This window comes from Lathyrus oleraceus, chromosome 6 (assembly GCF_024323335.1).
Source record: "Lathyrus oleraceus cultivar Zhongwan6 chromosome 6, CAAS_Psat_ZW6_1.0, whole genome shotgun sequence".
NCBI classification, from domain to species: domain Eukaryota; kingdom Viridiplantae; phylum Streptophyta; class Magnoliopsida; order Fabales; family Fabaceae; genus Lathyrus; species Lathyrus oleraceus.
Window position 1 is genome coordinate 231,776,451 of NC_066584.1, and position 20,119 is coordinate 231,796,569.

Sequence of the window (20,119 nt, forward strand, 5' to 3'; positions counted from 1 at the left end):
CGTCTTCAATACTGTCAAGATATCTCCATACCGCCCAACAAAACTCTTCAGTTGATCGTCTGTCACGAGGCTACCCAACTCAACTAGCGGAGTCAACGGCTCACGGTGGAAACTGTAGGAACAGGTCTTCCGCTTCAACTCTGGGATTGTTGCCATCTCTATCAGTAGACAGACTCTGGAATGTACCTGAGAAATGATATGCATGCAGAGATTAGTTTTTTTTTTCTCTTTTTTTCTCTTTTTTTTTTTTGATTTTTTTTTAATGCGTTTCTTTTGAAAAATAAATATGCTATGATGCACATGATGCAGACATGGCTGGCTGGTTGTGCAGATTCTGATCACTAGGTCGAAGCTTCAGTCAAAATCAGAACATAAATCCAACTTAAGGTCAACTGAACACTGTCTGAACACAAAGTCACCATCAGAACCAAGTCACCAACAGAACCGAGTCACCAACGGTACCTGTAATGAAATAACCCTTCCCCACTCACGGGTGTAGTCTAGGCCAGGGTAAAGCTTGAGAGAAACGCAGCATAAATAACCTTCCGCAGAATACTGTCATATACACACCCGAAGTATGCAACGACAGTATCCCACCAGGGTCTGAACTGCTCGTGATATCAATGTTCCGCTAAGTGGCGCCATACCACCCGCTTCCCATGAATCACTCTATTCCTAAGTATCCTAGATTGCACTCATGGTCTGGGTATTGGACCTTTTACCTCAACTGACTCTTCCCCCCCACACAGAGAGAAACAAACAACCAGCCAGGTGAACAGATGAATAAATGCAAACATTAATGCAAACATAAATGCAAACAATAGACAATGAATGCAAACAGTAAATAATGAATGCAATAAATAAACACAGCACAAAGCAACCAAAACCCTAACCTAGAGAGCGCTAGGAGGGACTCGCTCAGGGAAGATGGACCAGCACAGGTCAACTTCTCTATTATCCCCAGCAGAGTCGCCAGCTGTCGCATCACGCGAAAAACCGGCGGGAAAAGAAAGAACAACAGAGCCGCCACCGTGCGTTATTTATCCCAAAAGAGGGAAAGGAAACGCTCGAAGTAAACCTAGGAAAGAACGTGGTCTCGCGACCAAAGAGAATGGGTTCGGGAGTCGGTTATGCGAAGGGAAGGTATTAGCACCCCTACGCATCCGTAGTACTCTACGGGATCCACGCACAAAAGGAAGGATAAATTGGTTGCTAAACACTGCTCATACTCACACACACACTGGCTGAAAGAGACAAAAGAAACTGACTGAAACTGACTCGGCAGGATATCGCATCCTGGGCCTACTTAGTCTATCAAGCATAGACATCAGAGTCGAAGTAGTTCGGACTGGGGGAAACGACACATGCTCGCTAGGATATCGCATCCTATGCATACGTATCTTCTCGGACGAGAGAAGAATCAGAGCATTCGTAGCTCGGCTGACATGCACACAAACAAACACAAAGGCAAACGTGGAGCCCGACTGCCAATCACTGGACTTATGTCAGCATCCGAACCAAAAACACACACAAGAAGGCAAACATGGAGCCTGAATGCCAATCACTGGGCTTACATCAGCATCCGAGCCTAAAACACACGCACACTGGAACCCAAATGCCAATCGATGGACTTACATCGGCTTCCAAGCACACAACAACACAACAGGTTAATAGGGAGTCGGGGACTCGAGCCTATAACTGTCAAGCACACACACACAGACAGACAGCAAATGCTAAGGAGTCAAGGACTCGAGCCTAGCAAAGGTCAGACAACTCACACAAAAAGAAAAAGGGCGCCCGGAGAGATCAGCTCAATCTCCTGCCTACATACTTCATCTGGTATGAAGATCAGGGCGATGTAGTTCCCCTACGCAGGGATAAAGGTTCTAGCCTAACCAGATAACAGAGGGAGACACAACTAGGGAGACTACGACTCGAGCCTAGATGTTATCATGCAAATCATCCCTAAGTTAAGGTTTCTAGCTAAATGGCGCAAGGGCCAACCTATCCTAAGCATGGCTCACACAGGAAGCAAGCCACACACACTTAACTTGCACAGGAAGCAAGCCAAGCAAAACCTAACTTGCACAGGAAGCAAGTCTAAACTAATCCTAACTTGCACAGGAAGCAAGTCAAACAATCCTATCTTGCACAGGAAGCAAGTCAAACAATCCTATCTTGCACAGGAAGCAAGTCAAACAATCCTATCTTGCACAGGTAGCAAGTCAAACAATCCTACAAGCACAGATAGCACACGCTATACACAAACAAGTGGCTCAAACAAGGGTTAGGTTTTAGTCAAGGGGTCATATCAACCTCGACAAACAAACCTCTGGAACTGGGTGAATGTTGCTCTTAACCTTGCCATTGAGGGGCTAAGGTGAAGCAGATGAAAGGATGAAGTGAGGATGAGACCTCACAGCTCTTATCCCTGGCCTGGGAGAGCTCAAGACAAGAATGTGTGGGTTCAGAAAGTGGGAACCCTTCTACACATTTGATACTGACTCAACTGTGCAATTGCACAAGATCTTGGGTTTGTATCTGCAATGCATCAACACAGTGGTGTGAGCAAAGCGGATGACACACTGAATAGTGGGGGATAGATTGCATATCCCTACCTTCCACCAATTGCCTCTTCACTTAGGAGGGCTTTGACTCTATGCAAGGACAAAGTTAAACATCCACAAACATTGCCTCTTAAGGAGGGCTTCAGACAGTTGCCTGGCCAAGTAACAGGCCAGGTCTTCCAGACTACATGAAGACAAAGAGACATACCTCAATGCAAATTGCTTATCAAAGCGAAAGTTCACAAGGAACTAAAAGCAACTAAAGCACCTGAAACAGTCAAGCAGATGTTAGTATACAAGTCAGAGTTAAATCAAAATGAAGCAGACATCAACCAGTCCACCCAAGCAAGTGGATGTGCAAGGCACAAGGCTTATGGCATGTGAGCCAAGCCACCTACAAAACAAAGAGGTTAGGCAATGATACTTGGGTAAGCTCAATCGAAAGAATTGGTCTTAATGGCCATTTGATGGTCAACCTGAAAACACAAGCTCAAAGGTGAGTAACAGGACCACTAGGGCAAGCCTAGGGTCAAAAGTGAATGAGAAAGTTAAAACAGCAAAGGGCAAGCATCCCAAATCATGTTCAAACAATTAGGAAACACAACCAATTGGATTCACACTCATATCAATCATCATCATCATTTCATGAACCATTTAGGTCAAAACATGGCAAACAGAAGCTCATAGAAGTCAACAGCAAGACTTGCATCAAAAGCAATCTAAACATTTCCAAAAATCACCAAATAAATCATGATCAATCACAACCCATAGCATGGTAAGCATGTCAAATTTCATCTCATTTGGACAAGTGGAAGGCAGTCAATGAAAATCAGAAAGTCAAAGCAATTTTGAACATGCTCAATGAAGTCAACCAAACATGCATCAACTTAGAAAAATCATAAATCAGAAATGGTGTATGATAAATGAATGGGACTAAAGCCATGGCAAAGATGAGGATGTCTAGTTATCTCATGCAAAATTTCATGTCCATCCAATAAAGTATGAGAATTTCACAAATGAAATGGGAACATGTGTCACACAAAGTCAACATTTGACTAGGCAGGGAAGAAAAATCTCAAACAAATAGAAAATAGTTCAATTAAATCCAGGAAAATTCACATGTAAACTAGACATACAAGAGTATGCTCATGCAAAATTTCAATCCATTTGGAGGTCAAGAAGCATGGTAATGAAAATCATGAAATTGGACATCAATGGTGTGACACAAATTGTCACACCCTAATTCAAAAAATCATATCTCACAAACTACAAATGATAAATTCACAAACTTTACACCAAAATCACCATGAATGTGTCTAGTTTAAGCACAAAAAATTGGGAGCCATTGGATACATCATGAGAATTTCACAAAGGGAATGGCACAAGGTATCAATTATGCATACATGTCAAGAAAATAATTATCAATTAAAATCCAGCCAATGGAAAATTAATTAAAAATCACAATAAAATAGAGGACATTCTTGTGAAGATGATGGAAAAACTCTCATGATTTTTGGATGAATAATGAATGAGAAATGAATTGTTGAAGTTGAGTGATTATTGAAACAAACATGAACAAATTGCATGGCATAAGTGGTCAACAGGGTCAACGCAGTGGCAAATTTGTAATATCTGCAGTCACTTATCAGAGTGCTGCGTTTTGGGCAAGGCAAAGGAAATGTTCTCATTGGCTCTCAGCCAATGGAACAGTGCACGGGCCAATCAACTCAAATTCTGGGTTTAACAAAACCCTAGGGTTTTAGCAGCCATGGTAAACTTATCTTCATGCTCAAAATCATCAATGAAAATCAAAACAAGCAGAACAAACAACAGCATGGCATTAAAACTCAAGTGGCATTCTAACACAAACAAACAGAACACGAATCAATGTGGATTTCTGGACAGATTAAGATAGCAAAACAGCAGGGCATTCATCACTTCCAGCAGATCGAATTTTTCAACATTCTCATAAACAGAAATTGCTCACACCATCATGCTTAACTAACAGCATACATACATATTCCAATCATCGTTTTCATGAAAACCACAGCATTATAGCAAATCGATGAAAAAACACATTCAAGCATAAAAATGAAATCCCTATTTCTCACAGCATGATTGATCATTTAGCATGGTTCAAGTTGTAATGGAATGAGCATGGTGAGAGTTACAAGACACATATCATCATTTAAAGAAATAAGGGATTCGAGATTTTACTTGGATTTGAAGAAATATGTGAATCAGTGATTGTCTGGTGCTGTTGTGCTGAAACAGATGGCCCTTATGCTTGGCAATGTTGAATGCTTGAAGCCTTTTAGCTCAACCATGCTTGAAAATGCTCAGCTCATGTTTTGCCATTGTTGGTTCTTGAGAAAAACAGAACAATGAAAGGCTGTGTAGATGATGAATGGTGGTTCAAAGAGTCTACAAATGATGGTCAGAACTTGGAGGAAGCAAAAGCATTCGAGGGCCTTTGGAGCTTTTGGTCAGAAATGGCCTTCGAGCAAAAATGCAAGAAGATGAGAATGAGGTTTTTTGTTCTGGCTGCTATGTTTCTCTAGGTTTAGAAAATGCAGAAAAGATGGTGAAAAGTAATGGCCAGGGTTTTGTTCATTGAGAGTTCTTGACTGAGTTTGAAAAAATGCCAATGAGTGAGTTTTTGGAAAATGATTGAAGCGGGTTGGTTCTGCAGTGTAGTGTGTTTTTTCTGCTAGGTAGGAGTTTCATTTTGACAGCAAAATGAAATGCATAGCAAGGGTGAGGTTTGAAAATTAGTGAAAGTGTTTGGTCTGTTGGTTAGCAGGTTTTGAAACACAAGGCAAGGCCAAATGGATGCAGTTAAAATGTGTTTGATTTTGATGAATGCTAGTGGTTCAACCTAATGAAGGGTGGTGGAAAATGCAATGGCTAGGTTTAGGTTTTTTTTGTTTGTTTTGTTATGACAGTCAATGATCCATGCCAAGCAAGCAAGGATGAGGTTTTGAGAGGAGTGTGAACAATGAAGTGCTTGTTATGTTGGTGTTATCTAGTGGGGTTTTGGCCATGGCAGGAAAAATGATGCAGTATATGTTCAAGCCAGCCTTAGTTTGTTGGTTTAGGACTTGACAGATTTTGTAAGATGCAAGTAAGCAAAGGTTTTGGTCGGTCTGCTACTGGTTTCTCATGGCAGGGTTTTGGTGTTCTTTTTTTGACAGGAAAAATACCAATGGCAAGGTGAGTTTGTTGGTTATGCTAGTAGCAGGAAAATCATGCTTCCTTATGCTGTTTGCTGTTGCTTCTGTTGTAAGCAGGATCTTGCCATCTTTTGGAGGTACATGCCAAGTGAGAGATTTTGAATGAGTGAGTTGACCAAGGGTTTGTCTGCAGTGGGATGTTGGAAAACAAAATGCAAGGCTTGGTTGCTTGATGTTTTGGACCGAGAGAATGAGATGCACAATCAATTTTGCCTTGGCCCCCCCCAGAAAAGTTTTTTTTTTTTGGCTGCTTGTAGCAGGGTTTTTGTTTTGAGCAATTGCCAAGGTTTTCCTTTTTTCTGCTGCAGTGTTGCTACTGTCCTCAAAAGGACAGAAAATACATCCTAAGTCTGCTGCAGGGTATGGAGGTATGGCTGTTCTTAGAATTGTTTTGACAGAAAAAGCTCAAGTTCCTGCTGTCTTGTGGTAACAGCATGGCTTATGGGATGTGTTGGTTACATTTTGTCCTTTTTCTTCCCAATTCCAAGCAAACAAGCATGGCCTTGGTTTTGCTGATTTTTGGCTGCAAAAATGAGGCTCTAAATGACAGAGAATGGCCTCTAAAAACTCTGTTTTGATGAGTACAAGGCATGGCTAAAATGCAAGTATGGATGGCATGGTGTAATTGTACTTTTATCCAAATTTCAAGCAAGTTGAAGAATGGCTTCATGTACTGCATAATTGAGCTTGCAAACACACTTAAAATGATATTTCTGAGCTGTCCCAATTGGCCAAATGTAGAAAAAATGTTTATATCAAAAAGTCAACTCTTGGTCAAACTTACATTTAAATGAAAAAGGTCAAAATATGCCATTTTGATTGGTGAAGTTTTGGCTCATGAAATTTATATTTTTGGAAAGAGGGGATCAAATGTGACTTGTAGGAAAAAACCCCACCAAAATTGGCCAAACGGTTTGGGAGATATGGCCCTTTGAAGTTCAAGATTTTCTGAAATCGATTCGATCATAACTTGCCAACCACACATGGGAATTGAGAGTTCTAGGACTTTTTGGAAATGGGAGAACAAGATCTTCAACTTTCATGTTGGGCAAAAATTCATTTGAGGCTTGTATCAAAATGTAAGTTTGAGGATCAAGACTTTCCATTTATGGCAGGTTTCAGTCACAGGCCCAGTTTCCATTTTGGGAAATTTTGATCTGGCTTCAAATTCTTCCATGATGGTGTTTGGCATGATGTATGATGACTATTTGGACATGAATGAACTCTCACAAACCAATTCCAATCATCCAATCACTGATTAAATGGACAGTTGACCAACTGTTGACTTTTAGGGTTTCTGACTGTCTGTGTATGAACTGATGATCTCTGAGCCTTCAACCCTTGACCAAAATACTTCAAATGGACCTCCAAGTTATGTGAACTTGTTGGACAAACCCTAGGGCCTTGGTTCCTTGAGAAACACCTTTGCTTGATTGACTGACCGATCTCCTGATCAGTTTGACCTAATTTCTTGCTTGCTTGCTCTTGAGGCAACTGGGGACAATGCAAATGCTATGCAATGGACCATGATATGCTATGACCTAATATGAAAATATATGCATAATGATAGGTGCAAATTTGAGGTGCTACAGTAGGCGCCGGGTTTCCTCCAATGAAAATAGTGATTGCTGCCAGGTCCACGAAACTAGGCATACTAGGGAACAAAACAACTCCATAAATCATGACAGCCAACTGAGCGTTGAAAGCTACCCAATTTCCTTTCTTTTCTTCTTCCTTAGCCATCTTTACCAAGAACTTCAAGGATAAGCCCACAACATCACCGCTTGGTTTCCAATTATCGCTCACTTCCTTGATGCTTAAGTAAAGAGCCTTGGCGACAACTTTGAAATCCACCTCCTTTGGCACATCCAGGAAAGGTACTCGATTTTTGATTTGGACATTCATAAGGATGGAATACTCTTCAAGAGTGGGCGCTAACTGGTAGTCCTGGAAAGTAAAGCAACGAAGCTCCGAATCATAGAACTGTAAGAGAGTCTGCAGAGGTACCGGATCAACCACCATCTTCAACAATGCTAAGATATCCCCATACTGATCATCAAAAACTTTCCGATTACGGTCGGTCACGCGATTACCCAATTCTTCCAAAGATGTCAACGGCTCATGGTAAAAGCTGTAGGTGCAAGTCTTCCTCTTCAACTCTGGAATGGTCGTCATCTCTCGGTGTGAACACTCTCCTGAATAAACCTGAAAAATGATATGCATATGCGGGTTGACCCTTTTTTTTTATGCATTCTTTTTTTGAAAATAAACATGCTATGATGCAAAATAATGAAACAATGGTTGGTTGGTTGTATATCACAAGGCGCAGGATCAGAACTTCAACATGAATTCGGAACCGGGAACCATAGAACACAGTCATCAACTTGGGATCCATACTTCAAAACCAACGGTCACTAACAAGGACCAAACAAAAGTCACCAACAGGACACGGTCACCAACAGAACAAGTCACCATCAGTACCTGTAAATGATTCATTCCCGCCCCACTCACGGGTGTAATATAGGCCAGGGTAAGGTCAAGAGAAACGCAGGATAAACAATCCTTTCAAGAATATCATCATATGCACACCAGGTGTATGCAACGATAATACCCCATCAGAATCTGAATTGCTCGTGATACCATGTTCCGCTAAGTGGCGTCATACCACCTGCTTCCCATGAATCACTCTATTCCTAGGTACCCTAAAGTTCACTCATAGCCTATGTATTGGGCCTTTTACCTCTTGTGACTCCCACCCAACAGCGAAACAGATACACAACCAGCATAGTATGCATGAAACAGTAAAGCGCACATAGGATGCAATGCAAGCAGATAAGTATGCAAAGAAATAAATAAATAACACACAATAGACAATAAACAAACAAACGCTAGGAAAGACCCACTAGGGAAAATAAGTCCCCAGCAGAGTCGCCAGCTGTCGCAGCCAAAAAAATATAGGATGCGAAAACACAACCGGCGAAGAAGAAATGACAGAAGAGTCGCCACCGTGCGTTATTTATCCCAAAGGAGGGAAAGGAAACGCTCGAAGTAAACTTGGAAAAAAGGAAAGGAAAAGACAAGGTCTCGCAACCAAATCTTGGGTTCGGGAGCCGATTATGCGAAGGGAAGGTATTAGCACCCCTACGCATCTGTAGTACTCTACGGGATCCACTCTTGTTGTTCTTGTCTAAAGGGTGTGGGTTTATCTAATGTACTATTTACTAAAAGAGGGGTCAAAAGAAAATGACTCGCACGGATGTCGCATCCATTGCATGCGTATCTCATCTGAATATGAGAATCAGAGTCTTCGTAGCTCGGCTGACCTATGGGCTAAAGAGGAGTGTGCTCGCTAAGACATCGCGTCCTATGCCTACCTATCTCATCTGGAATGAGAATCAGAGCATGCCGTAGTTCGGCTAACTACGAGTTTGTTTTGGGTTTTTGAGGTGAACGACGTTACTAAGCAATCTACCAGATGCTCGACCTTTGGAGACTTACTCGCCTGTAGTAGAAGGAGTTAACGAGTTCTTAGGAGAAGAAAAATCAATGAGTTTGTTTGTGTTTTAGGAATGCTCATGCAAAAAAGAAGTCCTAGACGAAGGAACAATGCTACCTTAATTGACATGCAACGAGAGACTATACGAAGCCTAGCAATCCTATGGGGAGACGATCACACCATACAAAACAAACATGCATAAAGTAAACGCGCCAACGAGGGGGCTCAAACGTACGTGGGTAGGGCTTTAGTCAAGAGGGGTCATATCAACCTCGACAAACAAGCCATGGAAAGGTAATCAAATGGGCTCTTAACCGCTGATATTGAACGTCAGGGTGAGTAGATCAAAAGGGTAATGAGGATAAGACCTCATAGCTCTTAACCCTGGACAGGGTGAGCTCATGACAAAAAAGTGGGGATTTAGAAAGGTGGAACCCTCTCCACTGACCGACCGGACAAAAGATCTTGGATTTTGGTTCTGAAGCATCAACACGTAGTGCGAGCTTAAAGAACGACACACTGAATAACGGGGGATTGATTAATAATCCCTTTTATCCGTCTGCTGCCTCTTCGTGGAGGTCTTTATCACTGGTGCCTCTCTTTGGAGGTCTTTAGGCACAAAAGTAAACACACAAAAACATTGCCTCCTATCGAGATCTTCCAGCTAAGAAAGCGGTAAAATGCTGAAAAGAGGTAAAAGGGATCAAGAGATCTATCATACGGATAAAAATCCGAAGTAACAGCAACTAAAGAAATAAGAAACCCGGAGATCTCTCAGGCTAACACCATCAAAGAAAGCAAGTCAGCAAAGTAATCAGAATAAATCTCCAAATGGTACCCCACAAATAAAGTGGAATACCAAGCAAGCTATCTCTTCAAGATTCATGTGAGCCCTCACAAAAACTCAACAAACAGGTTAGAGAAACAAGATAGGGTGCAATCAAGAGTTGCACCACACAATAGAAACATAGCAACGGCAGCGTCAGGTGACCAATGCACGGATGCAAGAGGAAACATATCACAAAAAACACTAGAATGGGTTAGAGCAATTAGAAAGAAAAACAGTTATTGTCATGCTCGCTACTGCTTCGCTTAGCGAAGGCTTAGCGAAGCTTCGCTACAGGCTCGCCTAGCGAGGTGCTAGCGAATGCCTGCGGGTTTTGGTTTCTTCCCTGATAACATTCCGATTTCGGTAACCTCAAACCTTATGGTACTCATTTCAGAAATTAAGTGATCAAATATTCAAGGTATTATTTTACACATTCATGCATATCTAAACCCACATGTGAAACCTAACTATACCCACTCTTCCACATTCATCCATAATGCCTCACACATTTAGAAACTTCAAATTGAAAGCATAAAGTAGTGAAAATAGGGCAAACCTGATTGGAGAGATCGATTGAAATTGAATTGCACGGTTGGGTTTGCAAAGCAATCTTAGGGTTTATATGAGATGGAATTTTCTTTCAGTGTCTGGAGGCTGCTCTGAATTCTGTTGGCTTCTTCTCTTAGCTATTTCTCTTCTCTGGGGTTAGGTCAGGTCTCTCTTTTTTTTTGGAGGTGGAAGTCTAGAATTTATAACCTGATTTTCGTGGCTTTGCGGGCTCAAATGAAAGAGGTCCAAGTCCAAGATTTTTCTGTTATATTTTTAAAACGCGTGCGCTTCGCCTAGCGAAGAATTTGCTCGCCTAGCGAGCATGACAGTTCAGATTCGCTAAGCGAACCATGCTGCTCGCCTAGCGAGCATGACAGCTCAGAAACAGACTTCTGCTCCTTCCAAATTAGCGTTTTGCATGATGAATAGGCCCTATTTAAACACATTGGAAGTAACTCAAGTCATTCCCCTGTGTTGACTGATCACCCAGATAGAACCCACAAAGTGTCTTGGATGATATTCAAGCTTCTTGGAGCTAATTCTGATTGACATGATGAAATGCAATATGAAGTGTTAAATGACCTAAAAATGAATGCATGAATGAGGGGTTAAAATTTGGGGTATTACAGTGAGCATAATAATAAAAAAAATGAATAAATATAAAATAGAATTAAGAAAGTGTAAATAGCTTCTAAAGAAAGAAAAAATGAGAGAGAAAAAAGAACTTAAATTCTAGAACCCATAATTAACTGTTGACATGATGTTAGATTGGTGTTGAAATAAGGGAAATAGCATGTACTTGACTCCAAAGAATTAAAAGCATAATATCCCGAAAATCATATATCATATATATTCTAGTAGAACACCCGCACAAGGTGCCGTTAAGCGGGTCATGTTTATTCTAGTTATTTATTTTGTTAGTAAGCAAAATCATAAACTACCATGAAAAAAAGTATTAACATAACATTGAAAAACAACATAAAAAAGTAAATAAGATACCTTCAAATTTCAATTTTCATAATTAATTATAGATTTTCGTGTTAAATTTCGATTATATAAATATTTCTATTATAAAAGATTTTTTATATTAAAGTTGCTAAAGGAGTTAAGATTACAACTTGTGCAAGCACACCATGCGGTTATCAATTATTTTATACCTCAAATACATTTTGAGGCAAACACATGAACAAAAAATCTATTAAACAACAAATAAAATAAAAACTATTAACAGCCCTGAAACCTTGGAGAACCATAAAACATAACCCTTTAATAACCAACCAAGTTAACATTTTTCCCAAAACAACTCCAAACCATGTTTTCTAAACCTCACTACAACATTCTCATTCTACATAAATACCCTCCAACAGGATCCTCAAAACAACACAGGCTTCTTCTCTATACCAAATTCAAACACATTCCATCAAATCATGGACATGAAGAAGGTTACCTGCGCCGTTCTCATTGCCGCTGCCTCCATGAGTGCAGCATTGGCTGCCACTGTTGATAATCCAGCACCTGCACCTGCACCAGGCCCTGCCAGCGCTGCATCAACAACCGTTGTTGGTTCCTTGGTCGGTGCCTCGTTGTTGTCTTTCATTGCTTTGTTCCATTAAGCTCAGAAAATATGTGAAGGGCAGTACCAGAGAGAAGTTCATATAATATATGTAATTTATATGGAATAAAGAGTGATTTACCATAATTATGTGTATTGATATGTTTCACTCTATTTGTAACTATTGAAAATGTAAAATAAATTTGTTTTCATAGTTATGATAAACTACAAATCTGTGCCATTATTCTAATGTAGAGTTTAAGAGTTTAAGGCCATATCAAATTAAGGAGGGAACATGAGAATATTAATTTTAATACAATCAAAGCCATATAACTTATAGACAAACATCAATGAACATATCAACCTTTTCTCAAATATAATTCAAACCATTTACAATAAAACAATCACCAAGAAAAAAATTGTGGGATGATATTTTCCAAGCCCCCAATCTTCAATCAAGCAAGAGTCTCAAAGGAACAAACTCGTGAAATTTTTCGAGATACACATTTCTTTAACAATAATCGATGATTCATAAGGAGAAACGCTCACCAAACTAGGTTTCCGGATTAAATTTTTGCGATGACATGAGGCTTTTTGTCAGCCATATAGCTGTTTCTCTGGATGAAACTGTGTCTTCTCCAAATGGTCTTAGCACCGCAGCAAGCTCTTCGAGCTTTCCTTGCTTAAGTAAATGAGCACATAACTCAAGTAGAGATTCCAAAGCATCAGCTCTTTGTTGGCCGGAGTTTTTTAACACCCTCTTCGTTTTATCACCGACTACTGGAATATTTGTACTAAAGGAAATTTCATTTGGGATTTTATCAATCACAGTGGCATTTTTATCGTCATTGTGTGTGGAGCGACTGATTATGTGGGTGTTTTCTCTGCCCTCATGCTTAGCTGGAAGTGTACCATTGCTCTCAGAAGTCAGAATGTTCGTGTGTGAGTCTTCTGTGGATGATTGTGATTTTTCACTTTCCTTCAAGCAGCTTACAGTATCAGGGTCTTGTTCAACCCTAACAGAATGCAAATTTGTTGATGCCATTTCCTCTTCGATGAAACTGATTTTATCATTGTCACTGCTTTCTTCAAATTTATCAAAACCTTTATTGGAAAAAGTACCATCAACTTTAGCAGTCACTGCATTTATGTCATTTGTATCTGACTTCTGAAAGTGATCAACAGAAAGCCGTCGCTCTTCATGCACAGAATCGAGTGTGCTCGTTGATGTGACCTCATCGGTAAACCCCTCTTTGTCATTGTCATTGTTGTAAATGATTGATTTACTTGAGTCCTCAGATTTGGCATCTTGTTTTTGTGGTTCAGCTTTATCAAACTCTTCACTGGAAAGAGTATCATCACCTTTTGAAGTCATTGTATTTATGTCATTAGTATCTGGCTTCTGGAAGTGTCCAACAGAAAGTTGTCGCTCTTCATGTACAGAATCGAGTGTGCTCGTTGATGTGACCTCATCAGTAGACCCCTCTTTGTCATTGCCATTGTTGTAAATGAATGATTTACTTGAGTCCTCAGGTTTTGCACCTTCTCTTCGTGTTTGAGCTATATCAAACTCTTTACTGGAAAGAGTATCATCAACTTTTGAAGCCACTGGATTTATATCATTAGTATCTAGCTTCTGAAAGTGTTCAATAGAAAGTCGTCGCTCTTCATGTACAGAACTGAGTGTGCTCGTTGATGTGACATCATCACAAGGCCCCTCTTTGTCATTGTCATTGTTGTAAATGATTGATTTAATTGAGTCCTCAGATTTGACATCTTCTCTTTGGGGTTCCGCTTTATCAAACTCTTTAATGGGAAGAGTATCATCAACATTTGAAGTCACTGGATTTATGTCATTTGTATCTGGCTTCTGAAAGTGTTCAACAGAAAGCCGTCGCTCTTCATGCACGGAACCGAGTGTGCTCGTTGATGTGACCTCATCACAAGACCCCTCTTTGTCATTGTCATTGTCATTGTTGTAAATAATTGATTTACTGAAGTCCTCAGGTTTGGCATCTTCTCTTTGTGGTTCACCTATATCATCAACTTTTGAAGTTACTGGATTTATGTCAATCATATTTGACTTCTGAAAATTTTCAGCGGCAAATTCTTGTTCTTCGTGTAAAGAATCCATTGTTCTCTTTGAAGTGATATCATCGGTGGACCATTCTTTATCATTTGCATTGATGTCTTTGCTACCAATGATTGATTTACTTGAGTCATCGGGTAGGGCATCTTCTCTCTGTGCTTGATCTTTATCAAAACATTGGCGGGAAAGTGTGCCGTCAGTTTTTGTAGACATCGGATTTTTGTCATACGTATTCGATTTTGGAAAACTCTCAGCGGCTATTTCCTGTTCTTCATTCACCGAATCCAGTGTGCTCTTCGAAGTGATATCATCAATAGACTGTTTATCATTTTGATTGCAGTCTTTGCTGTAAATGATTGATTTACTAGATTCCTCGGGTTTGGCATCTTCTGTAAGTGCTTCGGAAAAAGTATTAAAGCCACCGTCGGAAAGAGTATCAAAACAACCTTCGGAAAAACTACCTTCAACTTCTGTTGTTACTGCATTTATGTCAAATGCATCGGGATTCTGAAAATGCTCGGTGATAAATTGTTCTACAAGCAAAAACTCTAGTGTACTTTCCGAAGTAACCTCATCAATGCACCCATCTATATCATTCCCAGTTCTATATTCCCTGGACATTATCGATTTGATGAAGTCCTCAGGTTTTGCTTTTTCTTTCTGTACTTCTTCCTCATCAAAACCTTTATTGGAAAATTTGTATTTATCTGGAATACATCGTGATGTGACCGCATCTTCATCATTTCCATTGCTGTCGTCACTGGAGATTATTGTTTTACTAGAGTCCCCAGGTTTTGAAGCTTCCTTATGCACTTCATCTTTATCGAAAACTTTACTAGAAAAACTATATTCAACTTTTTTAGTCGCTGCATTTATGTCAACTGCATACGACTTCGGAAATTGTTGAGTAGCAAATGCTTGTTTTTCATGCATAGAATCTAGTGTACTCTTTGAAGTGACCTCTGTATCAGCCATGTCTCTTACAGCTCTACTTTTAAAATCTGCTTCCTTGCACACGCTGCAAACGGTTGATTCAGATGTTGTTGACTCGTCCTTTGAGCCACTAATACTAGTAGAAAATTCCAACGTGTAGCTGGTAGGATCCACCATTTTAGTCTCAAGGTTGTCTTCTGTGCTTGTTGACACTGCTAATTTGCGGTTTCTTGTCTGTACATCTCCATCTCCCTCAATTGGATAAACTCGATCCAAACGGTTTACAAACGCTTCTTCTTTGTCCCTATTGTCCTTGCCACCGCTAGATTTGTAAGATTTTTTCGGTGAGTTACAACTTATGAGATGTACCGGAAGAAAAACAGATGGCGTGTTACGAGAGCGGAGAACAAAAGGTTGTAAATGAGGATGTCTCAACAAATCAGCCGCCTGTCAACAAAGAGAAAGCGGCATAAGAATGAAACAGTTTCATCAAAATGAATCATACATGAAAGGCTCACTTGAACTCACTGTTGGTCTGTGTTCAGGGTTTTTCCTCAGCATGCTCTTGATAAGCTGTTTCCTGTTGCATTTTACCATTTAATTGAAATATAAAACCGATAAATCGGGATTCTGTAATACATATTCCCCCACGAAGAAGTGACTTACAGTGTGGAAGAGTAAACAATTGGCAATGGAGAAATAGTGGATCTATTTATTTTATTGATAAGTCCAGCCCTGTCCTGTTTAAACAAATTATTTCACTTTATAACATTGGAAAATGAAAGACTTCATTATAGAAGGGTCAAGTTTGTTTGTTCTTACCGGAGCACGAAATGCTGGTTGATGTGCAACAATTTCAAACATGCAGCAACCTTACAAACAAAACGATGTCATCTTACACAAGGACATATATCATACGGCTATATCAATAAGGGTAAGGAGTATGTAGCTCTTACCAAGCGACCATATGTCAGATTTATAACCATACGGCATATCAGCAAAGATCTCAGGACACATGTAATTTAGAGTTCCAACAACCTACAAAGGGCACAAAAATTAAACAGACTTCAATATGTGGACTTAGTTGTATAGTATTATCATTAACGATGAAGTTCAAAGAAAGAAAACAAAATTTATGTTTTTTTAGTTTAAGATCTTCAATTATTTCACATGGCAATCCATAACCAAACAACTACAAATATGTTTCTTGAATAAGCTGATAAATGTAAGGATATTAACGATGTAAACAATACCGAAGAAGCAGGATCGTCTGTGTCAAGTAGCTTTGCAAGACCAAAGTCACCTGCGGGATCCATATGCAATACATATATTGCTTTAGATAACAGAATGTGTGGAAACCAAAAGTAACGATCATTCAAAGGATAATGCCTTCATACCTAGACGAATGTTGTTTTCTTTGGTGAGGAATATGTTGGAACACTGAAATTAAATGAACTTGCTTTAATGTAAACACCATATACGGATTTATTCGCAAGGATAGGGAAATAGGTAACACTTGATACCTTAAGATCTCTGTGGAGCACACGGTTAGAGTGTAAGTAGTCCACAGCTAGCAACAATTGAGTCATCCATTTGCAGACTTTCTACAGAAAAAAAAAATAGGATGCAGGTTGAGTTAACAATACTTGTATAAGAAAAACATTATAGAAGGACCTGCTTGAAATTGTTTATTTCAGCTTATTTCAGCTTTACTAAGCACCCTCCCTCCTTTTTTTTTCATTCACCTCCATCAAAACATACAATAAGAAGAAATGGTACATTAAATAATTACCTCTTCTGGAAAAAAAGATCCTCGAGATTTCTTTATATTCTCAGCCCTGTCCCACAAAAATGCAGTATTCCATGATTAAGACTGAGAGTTTAATTAATTGGTTATAATGCTCCTAGGTAACATAAAATAAATGTCACATATATGGTGCGTAATACTCAACAGCAGTCTATAAGGTCCTTAATTTATACAAGAAATAATCACTGGCACTATTACTACACTCACATGTCACCTCCTTCGCAAAAGCCGCTTATAATGTATATATAGTCCTCCTACAAATCATGAAAATATCATAAATATTAAGTAGTCTTAAATATTGAAAAAAGTCTATACATCTAAAGAAATAAAACGTTAATTTTAATCTCTATAAAAGTGAAAAGGAAAATCGAAAGAGGGGAAAGAGAGCTTATGTCCTTACCTTCTCCACCCAGGCATCTTTGTACTCCACAATATAAGGGTAATTTAGGTTTGCTATCAGGTCCATCTTCATCAGAAAAAGAGACAATATGATCAATATTTTTGTAAGAACTAAGAAGGTAAATAAACCATGAAGGGGGGTGTCTTAACAATTAGGTTAGTTAAACCGTTATTAAGAATATGATCATATATTTATAGAAATGCTAGTAACCTGATATTTTATTAGAAAGAATACGGAAAATCTCCAATGATTGCAAAAAAAAAACAAAGCAGAACTTTGAGGATCTACACACTCCCTATTGTAAGGCCCCCAATCCTCTCACAATTCACTTGCTACCTCTCCATAGTCCTTACCAACCAATCTTCTTAAAGTTATAGGAAACATGCATTATTGCTCTAATTATCCCCAACTAACCAACTAAGGGGGTTTAAAGATTCACCTTATCCTTGTATTCAACAACGTTTACATCAAAGACTCGGTATTTTTAAGTATTGCATCTATCAGTAGACTTTTCTGGCTACTTCCTCTACCTATTGCATCTATCATTCGCTACCTCTCCATCTCAAACCCTCTTCTTATTTATAGGCAACATATCTTATTTCTCTAACTATCTACAGTGATTACCTATAGTGCCCATAGCACTTGGTAAGCATAATAAAATTAACAAAACAAATATCCAGAAATAGAAGTTTTTTAACTAAAAATTGAAAGTGCAAAGGCATCATTATGGACTACTGACATCCCAACTATGTTGGGTAAGTAGAAGTTTGATCAGCACCTCAGAAGACATAAAACTAATGCATCATAGCAGAAAACCTAAAAGATCCAATCAAAAGAAATGAAATTCAGTTATAGTTTAATAATGATATCTTTTATAGTCTTTGTTTTTGTTCACAAGTAGTGAAGCATAGCTATATATTGCATGTCTATAGTTCATCGTGGAAGAAAAACAAATATACTAATAAGTATAAGCAAATCATATTAAGTAGAATCAATCCATCTATGACTAAAAACACAACAACAACAACAACCAAGCATCAACTTCCGCCATTCCGTCATAATTTTCTATCCAGGACCATGTTTCTATCCAAATCGTTAATCTCAAAATCTTTCTTAATAACTTCTCTTATAATTTTTCTAAGTCTTCCTCTACCTCTAGATGTTTGACTCCTCTCCATTTGATATACTCTCCTTATCACAGAATCTGGATGTCTTCTCTCTACATGTTCAAAACACTTAATAAGTCTATTTTTCACCATCTATTCTACTATAAGTGTTACTCCAACACTCTCTCTAATATTGTCATTTCTAATCTTATCTTATCTGGTCTTATCACATATCCAACACAACATCCTCGTTGGTACACTTACATTTTTTCCCATGCTACTTTACTCAAAACACAACAGAAAACAAATCAATTGTTACTATTTATTATCAGCAATAAGCCAAAATAATGCTTAACAATAACAACAAAAAGCAAACAAGAGAATTGAACTAGTAAGCGAGTAAAACAAAAGATAAGCGTGTACACGTACTATTTAGAATAGATTATAGCTAAATAAGTGTATGGTTAACACTTAAAATATGCAATGAGTGGAAGAAATTTGTTACACCAACCTCTTGGTACGCTGTCAATTTGGACTTCTCTGTGTGCTTACACAAGCGAATCTTCTTCAACACATACCTACCATGGATAAAATCATCATGAAGAGAATTTCAAAAAAAAAAAAACTCAAACTGAATTAGCAAGGTTTTCAATCCCAAATACAGATTAATTTGTTAGCCTAATTTCAGTTAAACTCAGACCCAAACACACAATTGAACACTAAAATCTCTAAAAAAACAAAATTTCCATGTGTGGTTGACCAATTTTGAAAAAAAAAACGATCTTTACACAAAAAAGGAAAGAAAGCGTTAATTAATTACCTCTTTCTATCAGTTTTATGAACAACAAGAAAAGTTGCACCTAAAGCTCCTCTTCCAAGTTTCTCTACAACCTCATAATCTTCCATCTTCTGAAGAAGCTAGAAGACAAAAACAGTGAAGAACAGATCCTGATTTGTTATGATATGAAACCTAGATGAATGAGTATTTATTTTATATAACAAAGTTTAATAACATAGTAAATGTGAAAGAATTCATGTTATGCTATGGTTTTGATGATAATGCAATTAAAGAGAAAGGAAATAGATGGAGATTGTAAGAGAATTAATTATGAGAGTGTGACTTTGGTGAATAATGAATGAGACTTAGGGGGTTTCACGTTTGACATGAGGAATGAGTAAAGCCACATTTAAAATTGGATTATATGAAAAAGAGAGAGATGAAGGGTAAGAAAGTCTAAGTAAAGCAAATATAGAGGAGACATCATGTTGCTTTCTATTGGCCACCACTAGACAATCACCCAAAATCATAATGCTAAAATCACTCTCCAAACAAAAGGATAAGCATGTAGCCTCTTTCTAAACATAAGACTATTCCTTCTTCTTTTTTTCCTTTTTATATGACTTAATTCAAAACACTTCTATAAAAACAATATCTATATAAATATTAATTAATTTTTCTTTTAAATGGCAAACTTGTAAAAATGTAAAAATTGTTGATTAAATCAATAGTGATCAGAATTGAGTTTTTTTTTTGTCGACTCAAGCTTATGTTTAGTCA

At 38.5% G+C, this 20,119-nt stretch overlaps 1 protein-coding gene across 1 annotated transcript; it reads right to left on the reverse strand.

Moving 5' to 3' along the window:
- Positions 1-12,467: 12,467 nt before the first annotated feature.
- Positions 12,468-19,916, reverse strand: LOC127091558 (serine/threonine-protein kinase Nek5). The gene is made up of 13 exons (XM_051030224.1): positions 19,382-19,916; positions 19,073-19,139; positions 17,456-17,521; positions 17,263-17,309; positions 17,041-17,086; positions 16,772-16,852; positions 16,646-16,688; positions 16,502-16,551; positions 16,205-16,286; positions 16,071-16,120; positions 15,915-15,988; positions 15,777-15,828; positions 12,468-15,695 (listed from the first exon to the last, which is right to left on the reverse strand). Exons 1-13 carry the CDS (start codon positions 19,465-19,467, stop codon positions 12,780-12,782), a joined length of 3,660 nt encoding a protein of 1,219 aa, XP_050886181.1. The 5' UTR covers positions 19,468-19,916; the 3' UTR covers positions 12,468-12,779.
- Positions 19,917-20,119: the final 203 nt, after the last annotated feature.